The 12,564-nt window shown below is 32.8% G+C and overlaps 1 protein-coding gene across 1 annotated transcript in view; it reads left to right on the forward strand.

Annotated features, from left to right (window-relative positions):
• The first annotated feature begins 926 nt into the window (after positions 1–926).
• Positions 927–12,564, forward strand: part of LOC126772335 (muscarinic acetylcholine receptor DM1) — a 29,510-nt gene continuing 17,872 nt past the window's right edge. Inside the window, exon 1 of the mRNA XM_050492663.1 lies at positions 927–1,663. Coding sequence (XP_050348620.1) covers positions 927–1,663 — 737 coding nt within the window. The remainder of the gene's footprint in view (positions 1,664–12,564) is intronic.

Genomic DNA, 12,564 nt, shown 5'->3' on the forward strand with positions numbered 1-12,564 from the left:
TCAATGAAATTAGACACATGCAGGTTTCCTTACGATGTTTTCCTTCACCGTTTAGCACGAGATGAATTATAATCACAAATTAAGCACCTGAAAATTCAGTGGTACTTGCTCGAGTTTTATGAAATATTATAAAATATATATTAGTCTTTTTTATTCTTTACATTGAAAGCACCGTACATACCTTATAAACAATTTGAAAATTATTGCAACTGCACATGTGATTTGAACTTATAATTCTCATGTCAGGGAACTATTGCTGTCAATTAAACTAAACAGATGCTGCTATCTTAAATACGGCATATAATATGTCAAATAATAATATCTCCTGTATACAAATCGATAAGTCGATTTTTCAAGTCAGAATATTAACTGAAATAAAAGATTGTCTTTATACTGATATATTTAGTCTGCGTTAACAGAATTGTGAATATAAGCAGTATTAACATTTATTTGCATCGAGTAAGGTTGGCCATAAACCGCGGACGCTAAATGCTGTAAGCGCTCTGTTTGGATAATTCAGTCAAGTAATTTTGGTAGAATATTGAAACAGAGATCGTGTAATTACATCACTGAAAGTTAGGTTAAATTTTTCACTGTCTTTGTTTTAATAGCTTATAGTTGTGTGCATTGCGCTGTGATAACATGTATTTACATAAAGGTTTGGTTTCGAAATCATATTATTTCTTTGTATATCGTAAAAGTAGCTTAAAGGTAAAAGCTTACCTGCTAGGTAAAGGCCTTATCTGCCGGATGGATAAGGGTATGCTCCAAAGCTTAGCCTACTACACTGCACCACGTCGGTTATATATGTTTATTTATTTTCTTGTCTATACTAATATGTGTATTCTTTGTTCCAGCCGGATCCGCTCTCGGTCGGCGAACGAGCCGCGGCGGAGCGGGGGCCGCGGGCTCGCAGAGTTGACGTCATGCTCATCGCTTCCAACCAAACAGCTAACCTCTCAGACCTGGTGCTCGGCCCCGACCTCCCAGCTAGCCCTTTCAGTCTCGCCCAGAAGATCGTCATCGCAATCATAGCCAGCGTCCTCTCCGTACTCACTGTCGTCGGCAACTCCATGGTCATGATCAGTTTCAAGATCGACAAGCAGTTACAAACCATCAGCAACTATTTCCTATTCTCTCTCGCGGTCGCAGACTTCGCGGTCGGCTTGATATCCATGCCTCTCTTCACAATGTTCACGATATATGGATACTGGCCGCTCGGGCCACACGTGTGCGACACCTGGCTGGCGTTGGACTATCTAGCCTCAAATGCATCCGTACTTAATCTTTTAATCATAAGTTTTGATAGGTATTTTAGTGTGACGCGGCCGCTCACATACAGGGCTAAAAGGACTACACGCCGCGCGACGGTAATGATAGGTGGTGCGTGGGGCTTCAGTTTGGTGTTATGGCCTCCTTGGATCTATGCGTGGCCGTACATAGACGGGGAGAGGAAAGTGCCCCCGCACGAGTGCTATATTCAATTCATAGAGACAAATCAGTTTATTACGTTTGGGACGGCCATTGCTGCATTTTATGTGCCAGTGACAGTTATGTGTATATTATATTACAAGATTTGGAGGGAAACAAAGAAAAGACAGAAGGATCTTCCAAATCTTCAAGGGGGAAAGAAGCACGATTCATCAAAAAGGTCAAATTCGAGGTAAGATCCTCTTCTAAGAAGTAAGTAGATTTAAATGTAATATATTATTTAAAAATAAAATGTAACATGTTAAAACGATTTCTATTCTATATCGATCATTAAGTTTTGTTGGTAAAGTTACGAAACTTAATCGTGGACGCGCAAAATCATTCCTCACAATCTGCAAGTTGCGGAATGGCCACAAAAACTTTTACTGTAATTTTGTTTGGCGTTTCTGTATGTAACCGAATATTGAATTTGTATTCTTTCTCGCTAACTTTAAGGTCTAGTTTTATTCGTCGTGGTTTTGTATTTATTTGCACAGTTTCCAACCGAACAGTCCCGCCCTAAGCCTGCAAAAGCTGAACGACGATAGTTTTTCTTAGAGTTTTTTCTTGACTTGTCTGTGAATATTTTCTTTTATATTACTAAACTATTCGCCATATACTTATATATACTTGAGTTGCCAAAAAATAATATGTGTTCAAAATTAAATTAGGAGTTATCAGATTTTCAGATAAAAACATGACTCTTTGCCATTCACAAAAAGATAATTCTAATCTTAAAAAAAATGTTTATATTCGGTATTGTAGAAAACCCATTGAACCCGAACTTACACGTTCAATATTATTAATACAAATTATAATAACAAACTTGTTTTTGTAGCTAAGTAGAAGCATATGAAAAAAAAAAACACGCATACAAAGGTGGGCTGTTATTGTTTTACCAAAAATTTGAATAACGGTCAATTTTCATTTTGTACCAGTTTACTGTCAGCGAAAGAAATTATTAAAATTTATTTACCCTGTAACTAACATATAAATTTCCAACATTTAACAGTAAATTATAAAGTATATTTAGCTGAAGAAAAAAAAAAACAAATCTTAGGCGTACACTTGCTTAAAAATGAAATGTTGAAAACCGACTTACATTAATATGCTATTTTCATGCGTGTATCCCTTAAATGCCACTATTATTATTATAGTTTATTTCTCATTTCACATTCTGACATTTTGTAATCATGTTCGGCGGTGAGGTTCGAATTTGTTCTAATAGTAAAGCTCTAAAGTATTGAGAGATTGGAGATTGACGTGACTACGTTAAAATTGTAATTGAACGTGAATTTCTAGACGTTTTATACGCCAAAAAGATTGTTTTTTCTTCCTATGTCTCCCTATATATAATCAAATGCATACAAACATAATAAACCCTAAAATTAAATTCTTCAAATCGAATTCTAGAACACTAATGTTTTTGCACAGACGTTAATTTCACTTTATTATGTTAATCGAGTCTGTCCAATTATCGTAATTGATATCGATATTTCGAATGAACTCGAATTAAAACAACTATCGAATGAATATTCATTTTAACTAACGAATAAAATAACAAGATATGGCGAGTAATTAATGATAACGATTTGAATATAGCTTTTTGTGGCAACTTCGTTTAATAAAATGCGAACTGTAATTATCTTTACTCTGAAATTGAAGTGTTAAGCAATTCTATATGTAACTTTTGATATTTTTGATTTTATAATGAAAACTGAAGAGTTTCGATTTTATAAATAAAGATCAAAATTCAATCAGCAATGAGGACTAAGAATGAAAATATCCATAATCAAATTGTTTTCTAATTCATTAGACGGAATCATCTTGACTGTTCAGATCAATCTTCTTGTTATCTTCATTCTTCATGACACTGTCGAAATAATCTGTGATCAATCAGGACAAGTTAAAATTTTGTTTTGTCGTCTTGTAAAAATTTAGAAGATTACTATAAAATGGTTTATACTGTTACTATATTCAAGATTCACTCTACTTGCTTAGGGATAAAATAATTGTCTACGAGGCATTATTCAAAAGCGTATTTCAATATAAAATTGTTTCGTTATTTTCAAAATCAAATTTGAATATTTTTAATTAATGTAATGAAATACAAGAAACATAAGAGTGGTCCTTTAGGCTTTAAATCACCGTCGGGTTAGGAGAGCAAATACTGAGGCAAAGCAGATGAAATCTGCGTATATAGGTAAAGATTTAGGAAATTAATAAATAAAAATTTAATAAAACATAAAAAGTTTCAAAAATGTGCTTGTATGTACTCCATTGTCGAAATGTTTTAATAGACACTTTTTTAAATTATTTTTATTTATAAATATTTACAGTAGTTAATCACCCATTTCTGGTGTCAGTGCGAGCAAGGCGACACAAATCAATTTAGATATTACTCAAATCAAGAGAAGTGTCTTGTTTTCCTCGCTTTGACCGTCGTCGACAAACAAGATTCATTAAAGAATGTCCTTAATCTACAAACGTATAGCAACATTTGCACACAATAAAAAACAGCCGAATTGAGAATCCGTTTCAAGTATTGTAAATATTTATAAACAAAAATAATTAAAAAAGTGTCTATTAAGACATTTCGACAATGGAGTACATACAAGCACATTTTTGAAGCTTTTTATGTTTTATTAAATTTATATATATATATATATATCAATTGTCATACTTCATAAGAAATAAATAAATTAATGTATTTTTAGGACAGAAGTAAAATATCAATTAAAACAAGTAATTAATCACAAAATTACAAATTTAGGACATTTTATCAGGACACAAAAGAGACAATTCAAATTAGTTAATTATTCGTTACAAATAATTTATAAATCCCATCAATATCTCACACTGCCCTCCTAATATTACCCTGCTCAATAATCGTTACCATAGCAATCAATGTTTATTTTATGTTTAAACTACACTAATCCTAACATAAATTTTATTGATATAGGTACTCTTATGCTTAATACATAAGACTACATAAATAAAATTAAACTCATGTATTTGTAGTGGTATTACAAGATATTTTATTAAACATATGCGAAGAAAACACATGGGATCTTTAGCAAGATGGATTATCACAATAAATTTTAATTGTTTTCTAAGTGATTTATTTGATTCTAAATTACAAATTGCAATGACATTTAATGTTTTCTCTCAACTGAAAGCAGCAGACACTTGACAAAACAATAAATGCAACAAATAAGAAAACTTATGTAGCTATAATAATACTGCATTTTGATTATATTCCAGCTAAAACAGTTTTCTTAGACTACGCTAGTAGCGTTAATCACTTTTATAAAAAATAAAACCGACTACGAAAATAATAGAAAATGAAAATAAAAAATAACTTAATGTTTTTGTAAAATGTTTTATATGAACTCCAATGTCTTAAGTTGGTTGGCAATTTGTCATATCTTTGCGCAAATTTGCACCGTGATTTCTGTTTAGAATCTATCTGTTACAACTGCCTACTAAGGTAAAAGAAGAAATAACTTCCCTTACGACTATTGCTGAACACGTATCTAATAAAAATACATACCTATCGCGCACGAGCGTTTAAAATTTCAGTGCCTTCACGCTTTTCGTTCATAGGCATGTTCTCCTTCATCTCCCCATTCCCCACACCAAAGCCTTTCACCATGAGGTCCTTGCCCTCTTTATTTATACGAAGCGAAACGCATTTAAGATACAAAGAAGATTTACGCAGGGATGTATGTAAGCTGATGCTTTATTTAGCGCTTATTTTCTTTGGAATCCTTTTTAAACGCATTCGAACTAGGAGTTTGAATACTGAATATATGTGGTCTGATATTTTTTTTGCGCCTTTTTTTATTTTGTGAAGATGTTGTCAAAACTTAGGCTTCAAACACGCTATCAAAACTTCTCTAAAATAAATATTAAATATGTACTTACGATTCGAGCACTAGATTTAAACTAGAATAAAATTGTGAGATCACAATTAACCGTAGCATGTTCTAAGTTACGTAATATTTCCAACACATCGAAGGCAAACCGTTGAACGTTTCCTGTTAAGTGTATGCCAAGCTTTATACTTTATAACGGGCTCATGTTATATTCAACAATACATAACGGACCGGTTTATTAATCAGACCACTTGCCTCTTTGGAAACATTGAAGGGATAAATTATACTAAGAGCCCAGATGGTGCTAAACTAAGTGAATAAAATATAAAGTGTGACATGAAAAGCTTCAACAATTGTTTTGTGTGATTCTTTGCATTTTTTTAAATGTAATAGATGTCACCAGACTACCCCACACATACTAATGCATATGACTAAAATATTAAAAGTAAATTAATAAAGTAGAGGACCCGAGATGGTCTAGTGGGTGAAACACGTGAATGTTAACCAAAGATTCAAACCTGATAAAGCATTGGAATTTCATGCGTTTAATTTGTGATAATAATACATCTCATACTCGACAATTAAATAAGGCTATTTTGTTATCTTTAAAATATTATTTTACGAAGAAACAAACTTTCCCAAGATGTTGTCTTTTCAGGTTTCAAATTTCAGTTTTAACTTTTAGTGTAACTATAATAGTTTTAACATATTTAACAAGGAAAGCAACTAGACCACGACATAAGCAGAGAATAGATACTTTGTCACAATTACAGTATTTAATGAACTAAATGTATTCCATAAATTAAACCTTATATATCAAAAGGTCTTGATATAAAGATCCTTATTATTAAATAAGAATAAACCACATCAGAATGGGTTTCAGTAAACGTGGCATTTCTCTTTATAGAATAATTAAAATTAAAATTCCTTTAAAAAAACACTTCATACAATTCGAATTCATCAGAATTGAATATTTTAATCTTTTTCGGTGAGCTTAAATAAACAATTTAATACAAAAATAGGTTGACAAAATTGAATTTAAAAGTGATTTATTTCCGTTGTTTATTTCAAAAGAGCAATTTCGTTATAAAACCCGTTGTTAATTAATTTGCGGTACGCGTGGCCTTCGAACCCTTCCAGAGCCGGTGGCGTGTCACGGTGCAACGCCTATTAATCTTAGTCAATCTATTGTGTGCAAACACTAGGCGAAATTATGCCGTTGTTCCTGGTTGAGAGTTTTTAGGAATATTCGACGATGGATGTATTTTATTTTTTAGACAATTTTAAAACATTATTTCATTGTTAATGTTATTCATATAATTATTGCAATCACTGTGCAAGACATAGATATTATTATATGCCCAATCTTGCTCGATTGGGCGTTACCGATGAATATGCTCTGTGTAGAACTCGCAACCGATTTATTAGTTGACATAGGAGTTTAGACAAATTGAAAAATAAGATCACCGTTCCCTTGATGTTGTATTTAAGAAAAATAGAGGGCACTTTGCCTATTCATTTCAATGAATTCTAATTATTTAAAAAAAAATGGAAGCGTAGAGGAAATCTTTAAACAAATACCCGATAAACTTTCCACGCCTTAACAAAGAATAAAATATTTTTAGTGAATATGGTAGTTTTCATTCTCGTCTGTTGGGAAAATATTATTTGCTTACTCTGTTTCCACAAAAAACTAACTTATTCCGTTGAGATAAAACTTCGCTCCGTTCATTGTTTTCCTTGAACCAAAGTGCGATCTTTGGTGTTTGTTTGTTATGACACTATGTTAAGGAATAAGTATTAAGTTAATTTGGGGTTGTGGGGAACGTATAAACTAGAGCCGTCAAGGTGAGTCATCCAAAGTTGTACGGATAGTATATAAAATAATGGCACAAGCAGTTGCACTCATATATATATATCAGTGTGAATCTGCTTGTGTTTATATGCGCATATCTATACTCGCGTCGCGTGATTACACACTACGTTAAGCGTTACTGCTTGTCCTCATAAAGCTTCCTAATGCATGGACTATATAGTGTATTTTTTTAAATAGGATTGACTTAATTTAAGTCGCTTTAAATTTAATTTACACTTGTAAAAAGACCATCAACACGCATTGGAACACCTCCAAACCTCCTCCTTAAAAGGAAAGAAAGCATTACCCCAGAAGTGGGACATTTAAAAGCTGTTATTTTTGCTTTTTTACAAATAAAATTGTCAAATTGGGATATGAAATCAGGTTTGAATCACAATACAAACGTATGTCGTATTATACACTATCAGTATCTGATGCCCATGCGTATTTCCATGTGTCTATTTTTTTTTTTTTATAAGACTGTAGACGCTCCCCCACCGGTGATAGATATACATGTTATAAACTGCTTTTGTTTCTACCATCTAATACTCAAAATTCAATAGACGCTCAATAGATGAATACGATGCTCGAGTAACCATATAGATGACATATGGTCATCTATATGGTTGATCATTATAGTTAAGAGCCCACGTTGCTATATAGCAACGTGGGCTCTTAACTATAATGATATAGAAAACGGGGCACTGTCAGTGTACTGTTAATATATTCAAGATTAGTTCTTTAAAGATTTATATCATCTTAAATTTAAATCTCACAGTAAGTACGTACGTATACGACTACGTACGTCTATCTTGACGCTTCCCCTTTCTTTGTCGGTGAGGCCTACTACAATCCCTTTGGGAACAAGTCCGTACTGGTGAAACGCGTGATCTACTAATGTTTATACATATGTCGGAGGATATTCGGAGGTTAGTTTTATTTGTACATAAATTTATGAAGTTTTCCATATATTTGTCAAGGGAGGTCACTTCTCTTCACTTAATAGTTGGACATTTACAAGCAGTTACAACAATATTTTTTTTTTCAAGATTAGTTCTTTAAAGATTTATATCATCTTAAATTTAAATCTCACAGTAAGTACGTACGTATACGACTACGTACGTCTATCTTGACGCTTCCCCTTTCTTTGTCGGTGAGGCCTACTACAATCCCTTTGGGAACAAGTCCGTACTGGTGAAACGCGTGATCTACTAATGTTTATACATATGTCGGAGGATATTCGGAGGTTAGTTTTATTTGTACATAAATTTATGAAGTTTTTTCATATATTTGTCAAGGGAGGTCACTTCTCTTCACTTAATAGTTGGACATTTATAAGCAGTTACAACAATATTTTTTTTGTTAAGTTAGTTAAGAGTAGACAAGGAATAAAGTAAATATGAACCTACCGTTTTATTTATCTATTCTGTATGTTAAACCATCGACTGCCTCATTGGTCTAGTGGCTTGATGTAAGGTCGCAGACCCTGGGGGTCCTGGTTTCAATTCCAAGGTCGGGCCATTAAAAAGTTGTTGGGTTTTTCTGTCAGAAATTTTTCAGTAGCAGCCCGGAGTCTGGAAGTTGGAAGGGTTTACACTCCCGTGCCTCGGAAAGCACGTAAAGAACTCTTTCGGTAGTGTCGGATTGCCGTCCCATCGGATTATGAGATATAGGGAATAGAGAGTGCACCTGTGTTTGCGCACACACTTGTGCACTATAATATCTCCTGTGTAGTTGGCTAATCTCTCTACGAACGTCTTGCTCTTAAATGGGAATAATATTTTTTATGGTTCACCACACACACATAAATTTTACAATGTAAATAAAATAAAACTATTTCAGATATACACTATGACGATTTCATCATTATGAAACAATATAAAGAGCGGTGGATGATATACATAGGTACATACACATACAATAACCTAATTTTATTTATAAATACTAATTAAATTTATAATACACCTATAATAATATAAAAAAAAGCCGAGATGGCCCAGTGGTAAGAACGCGTGAATCTTAAGCGATGATCGTGGGTTCAAACCCGTGCAAGCACCACTGAATTTTCATGTGCTTAATTTGTGATTATAGTTCATCTCGTGCTTTACGGTGAAGGAAAACATCGTGAGGAAACCTGCATGTGTATAATTTCACTGAAGTTCTGCCACATGTGAATTCTACCAACCCGCATTGGAGCAGCGTAGTGGAATAAGCTCCAAACCTTCTCCTCAAAAAGAGGAGAGGAGGCCTTTAGCCCAGCAGTGGTACATTCACAGGCTGTAACGGTTACGGTTACGGTATAATAATACCTATTATATAATATATAGAATTTAAGTAATTAAACAAAAACGCTCAAAAATCGCATAATTAAGCAACAGTAAACAGTTTTAGGTTCACACATATATAAACATACTATATGTTATTGGTTATGTTATGTGCCAAATTAATAAAGATAACCCTTCAGATAAATCTTTACATTGTAAACCTATTTTGCACTGCGACATCAATCGTTTATAAACACAAACCATCTATTTATAAATTTAAATAGATGAAACTTAAATTATTATTAAATTATTTAATTTTGCTTTAAATTTGTAATGTGTATTTTGTTCTTTTTATTTTAATAAGTTTATTATATCTCATATTATTTATTGATCCTCAATTGCGCCTGCGGCCGTGATATCGTTCTATTTTCATTCAATTTTTTTTACGCTACTTTTATATATCAGACTTTGCATTCCTTAATAATATACATCATATGAACTTATACTATTAATATAAATTAATATTTTTTTTAATAGATGAAACTTGTTACATTCTAATTGATGGATGTCTAATATAGCTTTACAGTAACAGCCTGTGGATGTCCCATTGCTAGGCTAAGGCTCCTCTCCCTTTTTGAGGAGAAGATATGGAGCTTATTCCACCATGCTGCTCTAATGCGGATTGGTGGAATATAAATTTGGCAGAATTTCAGTGAAATTAGACACATGTAGGTTTCCTCACGATGTTTTCACCGTATAGCACGAGATGAATTATAATCATAAATTAAGCCATGTGCTTAATTTATGATTATAATTCAGTGGTTTGAATCCACGATCATCGGTTAAGATTCACGCGTTCTTACTACTGGGCCATCTCGGCTATGGTGAACCATAATCAAATCATGAGGGCATGGCTGTTTGCCAAAGATAGGCCACCGTCGGACTCGTTATGAACCATTTAGCTGTTATTTCCTAGAACAATGACAGCTCAACTGTCTGAGGACGCCTTGAAAGTGAAATTGATTACCAAGGTCAAAGCAACCTTAGCCATTTCACATACACATTAACATTTCTGTTTGTTTTTGAATTACCATAATCAGATAAGTGCTACAGCATACTCATATAAATCAAAGTATACAATATTATTCAAGTTAGCTTTTACAAGCACTTTCGAATTATCATGAATTTACAGGATTACATTAAATGTAAGGTTACCGGCTCGTAATCTAGATTCTAACTTATTAGTTACTCTTTTCACACAATATTCTATATTCTCTAAGGATGGATGTTTTGTAAATAGACAGAGGAAAAGCTGGTCTCTTCGCCTTTGAGTTCTCATATACTGAACATATTTGCTTATTGTCTTGTGACTGAACAAATATTAAAAAAAAATTAAATGTAAGGTTACCGGCTCGTAATCTAGATTCTAACTTATTAGTTACTCTTTTCACACAATATTCTATATTCTCTAAGGATGGATGTTTTGTAAATAGACAGAGGAAAAGCTGGTCTCTTCGCCTTTGAGTTCTCATATACTGAACATATTTGCTTGTTGTCTTGTGACTGAACAAATATTAAAAAAAAAACTATTTGAATGATTATATGGCAAAGGTTTTATTTTAGTCAAGCTTCTTGATTTGTGATACATAGTTTAGCGATAATAGAAAATAATATATGCAGGCATTTAATCATTGTTTCAATCACGTCAATTTAAGTATTTAAATCTTTTGAAAGACACAGCGTTTTGTTTGCTGAAATAAAGAAAATACTGAGATGAAAATTTCATTCTTAAAAAATTATAAAAATTGGCATTAATCTTCATGAATAAAGTATAAACGTAACAGATAACAAAATATATATAAAATAATTCCCAATATATAAGAGGGCACTTGAATTAACTCCTAAATAATATTTTACCAGAAAATGAAATTAGATCAGCAAGTATATACGGTATCATTTAAGTTAAAAGACATTTTAATGAAGACATGAAATCATAGCGCCCCGAGCGACTTTAATAACAACTTTTCCCTAAAAAATGCATTATGCTTGTTTTTTAAAGCATCTCTTACTATAAAAATTAAAAAATATTTTTACACACCTTTCATTCAATACACACACCCACGAGTCCAATCATTGCGTTTGATCTGATTTACAAAAAGTCAACAAGAATAGTAGATTAGTATACTTTAGTGTCCTGATCAGAATTCCGAGTTTGCGACCTTGGGCCTCTTGGCAAAATAGTACAACCTTCAGAACCTGCTTTCAAAATAGTTATTTTAAAAATTATGAAGTATAAAATTTCCTGCAACTTTTGTATGAAACATTTTCGAAACAGATAAATAGTTTGCGAATTATAGCGGATTCAAGCTGAGCAGCATTCTACAGCTCGCAAAAATTGCATTTATACTGATCTACCAAATGTCAACTCTTTGAACTATTGCAGTGAAAGGCCCTCTTTATGTCGTTAATGACTGAACTGCATAACTTAGTAGTAAAAGGTAATAGTTTTTTTAGTTATGTATAAAACAGAGAGACTATTACTATATAACTCTTAAAACTAAACAAAGTCATTCACAACATGTCATTTACATTGGCAATTCGCTGACAACAGAGATTCAAGATACGTTACTTGTGCATACAAAAGAACCAGGTCACTGACCCTTCACGTTGGAGTACAACAATACAAGATAGAGTCCCTTGTCGTTGGAATATTGTAAAAGTGGACACAAAATATGCTTAGAACGTGTTAGGATGAAATCAAATAATAATATGCAAGCTCTTTTAAATCGTAATTTTTTAAGAAATATATAAATCTACCAGTGGTTCATAATTCAGACTACACATACTATATTCTTATTATGTACTTGGTGGTGGATATTATTTTTAATTCAGTAAGTAGAGCTTTGTGCAAGCCTGTCTGGTTACCATCTACTCATCACGAGAATGTTGGCGAATTACACCGCCATACATAGTATTCTTTTGTTCCGGTTTGAAGGGTGAGTGAGAAAGTGTAACTATAGGCACAAAGGACATAAAATCTTAGTTCCCAAGGTTGGTGGTGCAATGGCGATGTAAGGAATGTTTAATGTTTCTTACA

The sequence above is a fragment of the Nymphalis io genome, chromosome 12 (genome assembly GCF_905147045.1).
Source record: "Nymphalis io chromosome 12, ilAglIoxx1.1, whole genome shotgun sequence".
Classification (NCBI taxonomy): Eukaryota; Metazoa; Arthropoda; class Insecta; order Lepidoptera; family Nymphalidae; genus Nymphalis; species Nymphalis io.